Source organism: Silurus meridionalis, chromosome 13, assembly GCF_014805685.1.
Source record: "Silurus meridionalis isolate SWU-2019-XX chromosome 13, ASM1480568v1, whole genome shotgun sequence".
In the NCBI taxonomy this organism is placed as follows: domain Eukaryota; kingdom Metazoa; phylum Chordata; class Actinopteri; order Siluriformes; family Siluridae; genus Silurus; species Silurus meridionalis.
The window spans coordinates 17,124,311-17,139,284 of NC_060896.1; the positions used below are offsets into that span (position 1 = coordinate 17,124,311).

General features: G+C 41.8%; 1 protein-coding gene across 9 annotated transcripts in view; it reads left to right on the forward strand.

Annotated features, from left to right (window-relative positions):
- The window catches only part of reln (reelin), a 515,746-nt gene that overhangs the window by 392,104 nt on the left and 108,668 nt on the right, over nt 1-14,974 (forward strand). For all 9 annotated transcript variants that reach the window (XM_046864386.1, XM_046864387.1, XM_046864388.1 and 6 more), the window contains 5 exons: nt 11,059-11,332; nt 12,218-12,358; nt 12,475-12,652; nt 12,771-12,855; nt 12,948-13,130. In XM_046864386.1, coding sequence (XP_046720342.1) covers nt 11,059-11,332; nt 12,218-12,358; nt 12,475-12,652; nt 12,771-12,855; nt 12,948-13,130 — 861 coding nt within the window. The remainder of the gene's footprint in view (nt 1-11,058; nt 11,333-12,217; nt 12,359-12,474; nt 12,653-12,770; nt 12,856-12,947; nt 13,131-14,974) is intronic.

Here is a 14,974-nt window from a genome sequence, read left to right on the forward strand (position 1 = left end):
AGCAGTTCCAGGTCTCCCCCCCTCCCCAAGTAAATCTGCTTCACTCTTTCCACAGTTAACCTTTGCTAACAATAAAATCTCAAAGTCTCTTAAAACATTTACATCAGACTGGGATCCAATCATACCAACCAGGTCATCTGCATATGCTGACAGGTTAAGTGAAGCATTAGCTTGTTGAATATTAATACCAGAAAGATTACTTCTTTGGATGATTAAAAGAGTTTCAATTGAGTGTAGAGGATTCCTGACAGTAAACAGCCTTGTCTTATCGCTCTTTAAAAGGGGCACATAAACAACCATAAATTTTCAGTACATTATCAATTTCACTGTACAACACCTTGATCATGGCTATGAAGCCAGGGTTGAACACAAAGTTTTCCAGCACCTTCCACAAGTATTCATGCTCAACCCATGCAAAAGCCTTTTCCTGGTCTTGGAAAATCAAACCGGTCTTTAACCCTCTGGAGTCTGATTCGCCGCCAGTGCCCAAACATGCTTTTTTTTTCAGATGCCAGCAAAAAGAGCTTAAACTGCTCGGTCATATTTGATCAAACATGTCAAAGTAATACATCATTTAAATATGTAAAGGGTCTACTTTCATTTGTGTATGCTCACTATATAAACAAAACGTATTTTTTTTAAATGAATAAAATAGTCAGGGGGCACCATCTGTCGCCTTTGTCTGCGTAAACTTCGTTTAGAAACACGTCATCAAAAAGCGCTGAAACTCGACCAATAGCTGACACGGAAATAATATCTTTAGACAGCTTAAAGTGTGTAGTTTTAGAATAAGTTGGTGAAATAAAAAAACATATGTTTCCAATGAATATAAATCATGTGAAACCAAGTAGAGGCACAGATTTTCCACCTGGACACGCCCCCCGCTATTCACAGGTAAAACAGTTCACATGTTGAGTCACACACACACGCCCCCCGAACAGTGGCATAAAACAATGCCAGAGAATTTACCTTTTCATCAGAAGAACATTGTGATTCCGACGAGGAGCGTTTGCATTTTGAAGAGCGAGGACTTTCCAGTAAGTTGCTACGATGAGTAAGTTTTTAAGTCTTACATTCTGATCATATAAAACTAATATTGTTTGTAGACATCTCTGCCTAGCTTTTGTCAGCATTGCCTTTTAGTGTTACAACAAATATCCGCCAATATCTGCTCATTTGTAACATTAACTGTTTGTAATTGTATGCCCTAAATATTGTTGACTTTATATAAAGTTATATTTTAGCCTCAGTTCAGTTTTGGTTAGTGTCACTGATCATCCTGAAAGGCTGTTGTGTAGTATTAGCTAGCAGAGATGTTCTGGAATGCTGAGGTGTAAATGCTATATGTACAATGCATGCTAACAAATATATATTGTTCAAGTGTATTCATCAAAAATACTGAAAAATATATTGTTTGGTTATTTTTAGGAGTGTGGCTGCATCACCCCTGCCTTCATTGGAAAATTGCACCAGGCCATGCAGGTGTCGCTCCATTTTGAGTTCGACCGAGAATCATCCTGAGTAAGTACATATTTTATATTTTCTTAAATTATATTTAGTTTGAATCAGTATTGCATTGTATGTCATATGCAAACAACTTTATCAATGACAATATTATTTGCTCAGCTGTAAATGGTGATGGTGTAAATGTCTGAGATGCATTATGGTCTATGGCCCATCAACAAACATGTATCTGTCCTATTGCCCATTAACAAATAGGCCTATAGGCTGTACAATGCATGCTAACAAATATATATTGTTCAAGTTTATTCATCATCCTAAACTTTGTTTGGTTATTATTAGGAATGTGGCTGCATCACCCTTGCCTTCACTGGAAACTCACACCAGGCCACGCAGGCGTCGCTCCATTTTGAGTTCGACCAAGAATCATCCTGAGTAAGTACATATTTTACATTTTCTTAAATTATATTTAGTTTAATTAATTATTGCATTGTATGACATGCAAACAACTTTACCAATGACACAATTAGTAATGTTCGTGTGTGTGTGTGTGTGTGTGTGTGTGTGTGTGTGTGTGTGTGTGTGTGTGTGTGTTTCATAAACAGATGGGCAAAGGCAGCACACACAGTCCACCATGTCATGGAAGGATCAGACAGATAACGACACAGTTCCACAGACTCTGCGTTGCTGCCCACACATGGACCTGAAACTCAACTGAGGTCTTCTGACTCTCATTCTCCATGTAGTCTATATAAAATGTTTTTCCCGGAGAGTGTTGTGTCAACTCTGTGCCACAACACAAATGCTCAAGCTGCCAAGGGACGCAAATACAAATGAAGAGATGTAACCGTGAGTGAGATGTATCGCTACATTGGGCTCTTATTTTACATGGCAATGGTAAAGTTGCCCTCCATCATAGACTACTGGAGACAGAGCAGTATTTTCACAGTTCCCTTTCCAGCAACAATTATGTCAAGGGACAGATACAGGACAACTTCATGGAATGTACACATGAGTCACCCAGATGCAGACAAAGAAAATGACAGAAAGAGGGGCACATCTGAACATGACCGTCTGTTCAGAGTGAAACCGCTTATGGACACAATCCGTGAGACATGCAAAGCTAACACTGGGAGGACACAGTACATGAAAGCCAAGCCAACTAAGTGGGGGCTCAAGTTGTTTGTTCTTGCCGATTCCTCAAATGGATACACTATTTTTTATACATACTGTACTGTATTCTTTTATTGTTACACAATTCCCTTTTTAATGCTGTCCTTGCTAATGTGCATTTTAAATAAACCACAAAGGAAACGCATTCCTTGTTGTAGTACTGTACTTCTCACTCAGATCCTGGCTCAGTGATCCACAGCTCATTATGTAATCCGCAGCTTATTATGCGACCCATTGTCTACGAAGCTGTCAGTCACAGCATGTTGATGCCTCTTCGCATATGGCCTTTCAAAGTAGAAAGTGTCTTTTAAATTTTAAATCAAAGTATTGTTTAAGGTGAATGAGCAGGCAGGATGATTTTCACATGATTAAAAAAAAAACCTACATTAGAAGCTCTGTTCTCAAAAGGTTTTGGGAAAACATGTTTACTATAGGTTTAGTGTCCTTATTTCAGTGAATTATTTTTTTAGCTTTTTCAAAAACCACGCATAAACCTTATTTTGTCAAAAATACAAACACACTCATATAAGTTGTTTACATATTATGGTAGCCCAGTTTGTGCTGAATACAGTGTAATAAGTCTTTTGTCAATAATATATTTTAAAAGCAACTAAAAAGAACCAAATGTAAGAGCATGTCAAAATCTCTCAAAGTGCCAAAAACACCCTCAGACTGCAGAGGGTTAAACCCAATAGCCTGGAAACATCCAAACTGTCTCAAGTCTAATGCTTTTGACAGCAGCTTGCTTTCAGTGCACAGTAGTGACACCAGTTGCTAGTTCTTCAGGTGGGTAAGGTCTCCCTTTTTTCAGCAGCAAGATCAAGACAGCTCTCCTGCAGCTCAACAGGCGCTGACCTCCCTTCACACTGTCCCTTAGGACCTCTGGAAAGTCTTGCCTTATTATTGCCCAGAAAGCCTTGGAAAACCACACCGGGAGACCATCTATACCTGGCAATAGCCTGTTCTTCATGCCCTGGAGAGCTTAATGAAGCTCAATCAGTGTCCAATTCTTTGGCCACTTTGCTCTCTTTACATTTTCCCTTGCTCCATTTATTAAAAATTAAATTAATAAAACAAACAATTAGTAAACAACACTTAAAAATAAAACCGACATGCGATCTTCATGTTCCGATTTAATTCCATCTAGCTTCAACTCTTTGTTGGTCTGTTTTTTCCCTCGTCCCTTATGTTGTTTTGTCCTCTATGTTGGAACTTTAAAAAGTAGCTCAACTTTTATTTCCATGTCTCCCCCGTCCCCTCACACTGGTATGGTGACTGGTGTCTCTTGGCAAAAGCTCTGGACCCCTGAGCCTGCCTCTGCCAGTGCAGGCAGAGTCCACTGTGACTTTTTCGGTTGTCATGCAGTTTTGCCAGGTTCAGCCGAGCAGGGCTTTTCATGGTCTGGTTTGGCCGAGCAATGCTTCACTGGGGTAGGTACTGTTAGGATAGTAACCACGAGTAGACAGTGGAAGTAACTCTATCATCTTTTATTTACCTTGAGAAGAAAGACAGGAGTTTGGATGACTTGCAAACCGTAACGCGGGGTAAATCCAGGAAGCGGGTAGATTCCACAAAGCGGGTATAATCCGCACAGTGAATATGATCCGTATGATCAGAACAGAGAGCAGGAACCAGCAGAATACTGATGGTCTAGAATCCGGTAGGTCACAATCTCCATCTGGGAGGTCCGACAGCAAATGAGGCCGTAACGAAAGCTTATGAAGGGGAACCGAGATGAGGAACAGCTGCCGGTGATTAACCCCACTGGAGTCTGAGGGTGTTTTTGGCCCCTTGAGAGATTTTGACATGCTCTTACATTTGGTTCTTTTTAGTTGCTTTTAAAATATATTATTGACAAAAGAGTTATTACACTGTATTCAGCACAAACTGGGCTACCATAATATGTAAACAACGTATGTGTGTGTGTTTGTATTTTTGACAAAATAAGGTTTATGCGTGGTTTTTGAAAAAGCAAAAAAAAAAACTCACTGAAATAAGGCCACAAAACCTATAGTAAACATGTTTTCCCAAGACTTTTTGAGAACAGATCTTCTAATGTAGGGTTTTTTTTTTAATCATGTGAAAATCATCCTGCCTGCTCATTCACATTAAACAATACTTTGATATAAAATTTAAAAGACACTTTTTACTTTGAAAGGGCATATGCGAAGAGGCGTCGACATGCTGTGACTGACAGCTTCGTAGACAATGGGTCGCATAATGAGCTGCGGATTACATAATGAGCTGTGGATCACTGAGCCAGGATCTGAGTGAGAAGTACAGTACTACAAGAAGGAATGCATTTCCTTTGTGGTTTATTTGAAATACACATTAGCAAGGACAGCATTAAAAAGAGAAATGTGTAACAATAAAACAGTACAGTATGTATTAAAAATAAAGAGTGCAACAAAAACTAGAACGGGACATTTCCTGAAGAAAATGTGAGTAGTGCTTGCCGGGTGCAAAGCGCCATGCCCCGGCTGTATCGTTCTTAGTGCCGATCAGAGGTGTTTTGCTCGGAGAGACGAGCGTTTCGATACCTTGCACGCTTGTTTGGGCTGTTATGTGAAGGGGCGGGGCTAGTGACGTCACGCGACGTAATCATTATATGTGGCGCAATACTCCCTTTGCCGTGCAGAGTGATTAGATGTGTCACACGCCCCTGTCGGCCGAGTTGTATGGGTTGTGGTTTTGCACGTGTTCCCGCCCACATGACGTAACGTGCCGAAACGCGGCGTGGAAACAGCACTCAGCCGGAGATTCCCAGGACCGTTTCGAGCAGATTGATGTGTGACACGTCAGGGTCGGAGCGGGTTGAGCGACGCGGGAATCTAATGGGTCCGTGTGGCCTATGACGTAATGTGACTGGGAAAATTCACCCGTGCCTCAACTCCCCCCACCGTGTCCGACGCGTTTGTTTCGTGCCCCATTCGAGCTAATGGTGTGGGCGTACCTGGGGTCTTTGTGCTTGCCTGGCTCATTCACTGTATGTGTCTCAATGTAAGTGAATCCTATGTGTTTTCCCATTCATTTCTATGTGCCCGGGGTAATTCGACGAACGGGGGGTGTACGGGTGTGATCTGCTCATCCTCCTGGACGAGATGATATGTCGTACGAGCGTGTCGGGCGAACGCCGGATGATCTGTGGCGGGTCGGATTCCCCATTCATTGTCTATGGGGGCCCGTTTGACGCGCAATTCACGGAATTCCGAGCAGATCTGGAATTCCCAGGCAATATAGTTGCGACCAGCTCCGGATTCCCTACGAGGGGATATGCTGTACGCGCGTGTCGGACGATCGAGGGCCGAGCCGTGGCTCAATATTTTAATTCCCCATTCATTTTCTATGGGGCACTTATTCCCCCCTAGCTACTGGCCCCCCAGATCAAAATGTTCGAAAAAAATATTGGGACGTCTGGGAGGGCAGCTCGGACAAGGGGATATGCCGTGTTTGCGTGTCGGTTAAACAGGGGGCCTGAAAAAGGTCCACAAATGAATTGATCTCTTGTAATCTAGAAATTTTGAGGGTTTTTGCCCTCTTGCCCCAACTTGCCAGGGGTTGAGCGTCGCGGGAAGCTACTGGGTTTGTGCGGTGGACGTGGCCTATGACGTAATGTGAATGGGAAAATTCACCCGGGGCTCAACTCCCCTCACCGTGCCGAGCGTTTTGACATATCGCACGCCGGTGTCTGAGCGCGTTTGTTTTAGTCCCCATTCGAGCTAATGGTGTGGGCGTGGCTTGATGTGAAGTCAGGTGAGGTCACTATATGACCCACAATGCAACTCTCTATGCTGGGCTGAGTCCGTTGATATGTCACACGTCCCCTTCGTGAATTTTTTACCCCACCGCTTATTGCCCCCCCCTCATTGATTATGGGGTTCTAGCATCTCCCATAATGCACTTCCCCCCACCGGGCTGGTTAGATTGATGTATGGCATGCCTGGGGTTTTTGTGCTTTGGTCTGGCTCATTCACTGTATGTGTGTCAATGTAAGTGATTCCTATGTGTTTTGGGATGTCCTATGTGTTTTGGGAAAGATTGGGAGAGATTATTGGGAGAGATTATTTGCCCCCCTGCTTGTCGTGGCTGGGGTAATTCGACGAACGGGGGGTGTACTTGTGCTATCATCTCGTCCGGGAGGATGAGGGTATGTCGTACGAGCGTGTCGGGCGAACGCCGGCCGATCTGTGGCGAGTCGGATTCCCTATTCATTGTCTATGGAGGCCTGTTTGACGCGGAATTCCGAGCGGAGCCAGACTTTTTGGGCCATATAGTTGCGACCGGCTCCGGATCCCCTACGAGTGGATATGCCCTATGTGCGTGTCGGACGCTCGACGGCAAAAACAGTGATTGGGATAAAATATTATTAATTGTGCAGCCCTAGCTATAAGGTTATATGACTTACACTTCCGGCTGTACAGCCCTGCAATCATGGTCCTGCTGGGCTCTCAAAGCATGGTTCCCTTCTCTGTCGCGTGCATTTGTGAAACATTTACCAGGGGTTCTGCTTCAGGCTACCTGTAAAGCAAAAAAAATTAATATAAAGTAGAGCATGCTACTGCATCAACCAGTGCATAACCTATTATTTGTATGTATAAAGCATGCAAGTTACATGAGCATAAGACTATCAGAACTAAAAAAGAAAATGTTAACTGATCTGAGTAAATGATGTTAAAATTACACAATACCATAAAAAAGTTAAATGCATCAATATGGTGAATTTCAGGCTTTGTTGTGATTAATGTTTAGAATAATTAGTGGGGACTTAATTCGTACTGGTTCACTTTGGACCTTTGGCCTGACTGACTTTCTGAACGGCGCAATTTTACCTTATCTTTAACGTAATCATAACGTATCATATTTTTTGTAATGTTTGGAAATGATATAAATATGAACTTTTTTTATCACCTCTACCTATTTCACCTAAATCACATTGTAATTAATTTAAAACAAAAGATAATTTCTTAACGTGACAGAGATGTCATGTTATCCAGGTCAGGTCAGGTGCTCCAGTGTAGTGAGTGATGACCATTTCTTCAGAATCAGAAGGCGGGAGACACAGGAGCCAATGAGAGACTCTGTGAGCTGCACAAGCGATTTTTATTTTTTATTTTTTATTTTTTTAAGATCATATCATGTTATTGTTAATATATATATATATATATATATATATATATATATATATATATATATATATATATATATATATATATATATTTTTTTTTTTTTAATCTGTTGATGTTATAAAACACGCAAACAACATATCAATTGAATTTATCATCAATTGAATAATTGAATGATAGATTTCTTTTGAGTAATATAGATAAATATAGCCCAAATGTGGCCCATACAGGGCCCCCAAATAAAGAAAATGGGCAGCCTAACTGGGGCCCACATTCAGCCCATCAAAATACCCACTCTGACCCCATGCCCACATGATGCCCATATAACCCAGATAAAACCCATGTGGGGCCCACAGGGACATGTTGGCTGGAAGGGTGTGCAGGTCCTGGGCATGGCCCTTTTTTGGCCTGCCCCTTTAGCCCCAAAACTGTGGTGTACTCTGACATCATGGGGCTTAGGGATAACGGCTATCGAGTCATGCTACAGGTTGAAGAGACGCTAGCAGGCTATCTCTCCCCAGGTGTGGCATCCTTCCTTAAGACTCCGACACTACCCACCAAGCCTATGCATACTACGTCAGCGTTGGTGGGTAAGTCTTATGCCTCGGCAGGTCAGGCCGCTGGATGTCTGCACACAATGGCGTTGTTAGAGGCATACCAAGCCGACTGCTGCGGGAGCTGGATGTGGGAGACATCATGAGCGGCCAGATGCAAAAGTGCCGCCATACAGCGGACCTGCCCTGGTGAGCCACAAAAGAGACTGTCCAAAATTTCTGTCAGGAACAAGGCTGGGCTGCTGCATGCCCCACTCTCGCCCTCAGGCCTTTTCGGTGACTGCGATAGCTCGGTAGTCAAAAGGTTTCAGGAAGCAAAGAAACAATCGGCAGTGTTCCAGTGGTATCTCCCACACCGCTTACACAGGCCCAACCACAACAAAAATTGACCAAGAGGTCCTGACAAGACCTTCTGGGGGGTGACCGGACGGCATGTATCACTGCTTTCCCCTGTGCCCATTTCTCTCTGGCTTCCTCAGGGACCTAGCTCATTAACCATGCCACAAAATGTGTTTTAGGCCATGGCCAGCTCCAGCTCCCTCCCTCATTGCTTTCCACTATGTTTTACTATGGCACATCAATTACCTAGAGATGCAGGCTGTGTTTCTGGCTCTGAAACGTTTCCTCCCGGACCTCAGAGGCCATCATGTGTTGATCCACTTGCACAACACCTCAGTGGTCTTGACTATCAGCCAGATCCTCCTGTGGGCCAAGGGGAAGCTCCTCTCCTGGAGAGCAGCTTACATCACAGGCCGGTTGAATGAAGCAGCAGACACTGTGTAAAGGCAGGGGTCCAGACCCGAGGAATGGAGCAGATCTGGGAGAGGTTTGGCAAAGCCGGAGTAGACCTGTTCGTGTCTCGAGTTAAGTCACACTGTCGTCTATGGTTCTCCCTATATCCTCCAACCCCCTATGGGGCTGGACACCATAGCAAAGGTAAAGCCGAGGCTGCGCCTTCCGACCCATCGTGCTATTTCCAGGAGTTCTGAAGAGAGTTCACCCGGACGGAGTCCATCTCCTACTGGTATCCCCGCAGTGGCAAGGCTGTTGATGGTTTGTCGACCAGAGCTGTGGAGGCTGTGGCTGTGGCCCCTGAGGGGGCACAGTTCTGAGGTTGTGGTCTCCCAACGAGGTGGTAGAGACCATTCTACAATCCAGAGCTCCCTCCACAAGGAGGTTGTATGCCGTGAGATCGAGTACTTATTTGCAGCTGTATCATACAAATAAATAGTTTAAAAATCATATATTGTGATTTCTGGATTATTTTTTTTTAGATTGTCTCTCACAGTGGACATGCACCTACGATGACAATTTCAGACCCCTCCATGATTTCTAAGTGGGAGAACTTGCAAAATAGCAGGGTGTTCAAATACTTATTTTCCTCATTGTAGGTCATTTTAGCTGTGAGCCCAAAAATTTGGGCTGGGTGGGGCGGGGAGGGGTGAACCAGACATTGTATCAGATAAATGTTTGTAAGAATCTCATTTTTTATGATATCTTCATAACTTCATCTTCAAATATAAACTAATGAAACGTGGCTTTTCTGGATTGCTTCGGGACTGATTTCATATATATATATATATATATATATATATATATATATATATATATATATATATATATATATATATATAAATCTTTAATGCAGGAATTTATATTCAAGGTACTTCATCATCTATAACAACTTTTTGAGCAATATCAAATTATGAACCTTGACAGTAAAGCTCAAAGTGTCTTCTTTTCAAAAATATTTAAATTGTGTTTGTAGCCCACTTTTATCAGGGACATTTAACATTAGGTAGGGCATTTTCAGCTGTGTGTCGTATTGTGTCTGCTCCAGTGAGAAATCCTAAGGGGAAATTCCCTGGAGAGAGTGGAGGGCAGAACCCTCCTCTTTAACCATGTCTGTCGGATGCAGAGCTGACGTTGACAGCTGGGGCATCACTCCCCAGTCAACATAGCTCACATCCTACACCTCTTTGCCTTATATTTGCCCATCCACACACAATCTTCCTAATAGATGCGGAAAGGCGGGTAAATTCATTCCCAGAATTAGTGGATAGTTAAGGTGGGGACTTACCACTACCTCGATGCTATGTTTTCATCCTCACCAGAATCCACGTGACAAACTGCTCCATACCATGAAGTCTAAGATCTTGTTGGCACTTCAGGAAATGCTCTTGACTGTATAATCACCCACTTCAGGTCATTGTATTCCAGCATGAATAATGGCCAGGAGTTGCTGGGCTGTGAGCTGGGCCTCTCTGGACAGGAGCGGCAAAAGACAGAGTGCTCACTTCGAAGCCAGCCATTTTCCACAAATTGTTAAGCGGGACAGGAGCCATGGGTGCTGGGACTTCGATTGCAGCGGCAGTGGGGGCTGCCTCGGTATGGACCAGCTCCTGGAACTGCTGTTCCTGCTCTGCATGCACCTGAATGAGGGCCTGCTTTTGGGTCTGCTGAAACATATGCTATCTGTCATTTTGCTTATGTTTGTGTTTTATGGTGTTCACTGTTTAAATTTTTTAAAATTTATTTGTTGTGTTTTATTTTTTTCACCATCTATTAAAATTTTGCCAAACGTGCATATGCTTCCTGTTTCATTGTGCCTTCTATTTTTATGACAATCCTATACTTATTTTTTAAGCCAGTGTTTGTGTGTGTCAAGAGTGGGTGCTAAATTTGCCTTAACAAGAGTTGGTAAAGTATGCAAGTTATGCTAAGTTTTGCTGTGTGCCTCCTAACAGTGAATCTCCGTTATGCTGAGAGTTGGGACTTTGAGGTGTCAGCGTCTTCATTTCTGCAGTTTGATCTGAGCATAGGATGCAATAAAGCTGTGACACCAACCCACGGTGTCCACTTGGAGTTCTCCACTGATTGTGGACACCACTGGACATTGGTTACACCTGAGTGTATACCGCCTGCTATTGGATGTGCCAGATATATGCAGAGCTCCATCTTTAGTACTCCCCAGTATTCCCAATGGAGGAGGGTCACTGTTTATCTACCCACTGCAGCCAAGTATGCAATATTCACCTTAAAACTTGTCAAAATATGTATTCTATACATGTATTTTTGATGCTTTTTCTGGATAAAAGTAACATACAGACACAAACACATTGGTACTCTTCCAAGAAAATCAGAAATTATCAGAAAAAATTGATATGCATGTTAAAAGTAAAAAAGATTATGTCCAGGCAGTTGCAAATATAATTAAGAAGTATAATTTCCACAATGTTGCTTTAGGTATTAAAAAAAAGTCTGAATAGTTGACGCAGAGTCTGAATAGTTGACGTAGAGCAAGGGAAATCATACAAAGAGATACAATCTGAACTCCAAAGTCAAAGTGTCTTACCCCGCCATACTGCCTTGTATTAGAAAGCTCTGCCTCAGTCAAAGCTTATGGGTTTCCAAAATCTATAGCAAAAGCACCCAAAAATAGCTTAAAATTAAACAATGGACTATTCTCTGAGCCCTGATCTAAATCCTATCAAAGATTCATTAAAGGGAGTTGAAACATGCAGTCTGGAAACCTTCAAACCTGAAACAGCTGGTGCTGTTGGCTTATGAACAGTAGGCCAAAATACCTGTTGTAGTTTTATGTAGAGCTTTTTTGCAGTGATTGCCTCTAATGTTGTGCAACAAAATAGCAGGTAAAAAGGTTCTTTGTTTCTTAGGCTCTTGTTTTTTTATTGAACAAGAAAAAAGAGAAACGTTTTTCCTGGACAAAAGGTTCTCTTTTTTTCTTGGAGGAGTACCAAAAATGTCTGTAAAATCCAAGTTAGTTAAAGACTGTATTTTCAAACTTAGGATTTTTTGCTTTTGCAGTATATATATATATATATATATATATATATATATATATATATATATATATATATATATCATTTGTTTTTTGTTATGCAGTTCACCTAGGACAAGGTTTCGCTGGATCCAACCTCGCTTCACTCCTGGAGTTGATAGCTGGGCTCTGGACAATGTGATACTCTCATCTGGCTGTCCCTGGATGTGTTCAGGGCATGGCCTTTGTGACAATGGACACTGCATGTATTTGACTTTAACTATATATACCTAACATACATTTGCACACAAGGGGATGAACTTTATCAAAAGTAGTGAATGTGCTTGTATCTCAGTCTATCTGTCTATTTGTTGATCATCAGATGTGACAGAGGTTATGGTGGGGTTCACTGTGTGCCCATGGCTCCCCTGCCCTTTGTGCTTAGGGAAGACTTCAACGAAAATCTGGATCCAGAAATCTGGCCTGAAATGTATGGAGCAGAACGTGGTATGTTGAATGGAGAGCCTCTTAAATCAGGCACCGCTCTCATATTTAAAGGGGTAAGTTATTTATCTACTCACTCCTACTCACACACCCACAATGCTCGTTGGATGTACAAGATTACAAACACATTTAAAATCAGTGATTGCATAAAAAAAAATCGCTCTTTGTATTCAGGAAGGATTGCGCATGCTGGTTTCACAAGATCTGGACTGCACAAACACTCTGTACATCCAGTTTTCATTAAAATTTATTACAAAAGGTAAATGTCTAGACAAATGTATGTTTGCCATATGGGATATTACTTATTTTTTAATTGTATTATGTTTGTTTATTATGTTGGTGTCTACTCAGGAATTCCAGATCATTCTCACTCGTTGTTGCTACAGTATTCAGTAAATGGAGGAATTTTCTGGCTACTGATGCATGAGTTCTACTTTCCTTCCTCCACTGACCCTCTGTTTCTGCATCTGCCACTGCCTCCGACAGCTCAGACTAATGCTACACGGTTCAGACTATGGCAGCCTTACCATAATGGTGAGAATAGACCATACATAGTTAAGATTTTAAGTAATGCTTACAAAATAGGATTAGGCACTTTGAATGATGTTGATTTGACTGACACAACATAATGTACAAAAACTCCTGGATGTAACTGGTTGATTGAATGATTGGTTTACTCTATATGATAGTCTATAGTACAGACATCTTTTATTAAATTGAAATGAAACTGCCTGCATATTTAAGACTATAAAAAAACAATATTGCAAAATATAATTACCAACAGTAAATCATTTATGTAAGTGTAAGTGAAAAAAAACTAAACAAAAAATAAAAATAAAAACAAAGATGGCACACTTACAGTATCTCACAATAGTGAGTAGAACTCTCACATTTCAGCAATCGTTTTAGTATGTCTTCTCAAGGGACAATTCTTAAGAAATTAAACTTAAATACATTATAGAGTAGTCAATGTGCAGCTTGTATAGCAGTAAATGTTTACTGTCCTCTAAAAATAACTCAACATACAGCCATTATTGTTAAAATAACTGCCAACAAAACGAAGTACGTCAAAAGTGTCAATAATTTGTGTGAGAACCATTGTTATCTAGCACTTTGTTAATCCTCCTGGGCATGAAAATCACCAGAGCTGCATAGTTTAACGCTGAGACCCTCTTCATGACATCAAGGGGCTGCTGGATGTTATACACATGGTGCTTCTCCACCTTCCACTTGAGAATGCATCACAGGTGCTTAATAGGGTTCAGGTCTGGAGACATACTTGGCCAGTCCAATACCTTCATCTTCAGCTTCCTCAGCAAGGCAGTTGTCATCTTGGCGGTGTGTTTGGGGACGTTTGGCCCAGTTTTTGAATTGTGGGCATCATGTTCTGCTTCAGAATGTCACAGTATATGTTGGAATCCATGTTACCCTCAATGAACCGCAGCTCCCCAGTACCAGCAGCACTCATGCAGTTTAAGACCATGATGCTACCACCACCATGCTTGACTGTAGGCAAGACAATTTTCTTAGTACTCATTTACATTTGCCACAAAGAAATTCAAACTTGGAAAGTGTTAGTTTAAGTGTTTTAAGAAGAGAAACATCTTAACCCATGGCCTGGGACGCTGTTCGGACATCTAGGGGAAGTTCATTACACCACCTCCGTGCCAGAACAGGCACTTCTAACCACCACACATGTTGGACACCATCTAGGCCAAACAAGTTTATCTTAGTCTAATCAGACCACACAACATAATTGCAGTAATTCATGTTGTCTTTATCAAAGTGTTTGCAGGCGTTCTTGTGAGCCAGCTGCAGAAGAAGCTTTTTTCTGGGATGGCGGCCATGCAAAGCGACATTCAGCGTAATGCGGCATATGGTTTGAGCACTGATTAGCAGATTTTCCCCTTTTGCAACCTCTAAAGCAATGCTGTCATCACTCATTCGTCTGTTTTCTTTTTATTTTATTTTTTTAAGCCAGCTTCTGCACCTGACGCACAGCGCGAGGACACAACTTTTTTGATTGACCCATGTGAGGCCTGTTTAGAGTAAAACATCTTGGAAAACCTCTGTATGACCATGGCCACTTACTTTAACTCAGTTTTAGGGCGATCTTTTTATACCCTAGGCTATCTTTGTGGAGAGCAATAATTCTAATTCTCAAATCTGAGGTGCCATGTTGAACATCAAGTGATCTGTATGAGAGAATTGTACACAGAGCCTCAAATTTGAACTGCTCTAATACAAGATACATACATGTATGATCCTGTCATGCAGACAAAAGCATTAACATGATGAATAGAACATGTGATCTTGCATGGTTAAACAGCTGTTATTACTTAGGGTGTACTTATATTTGTTGCCAGCTATTTTGACAT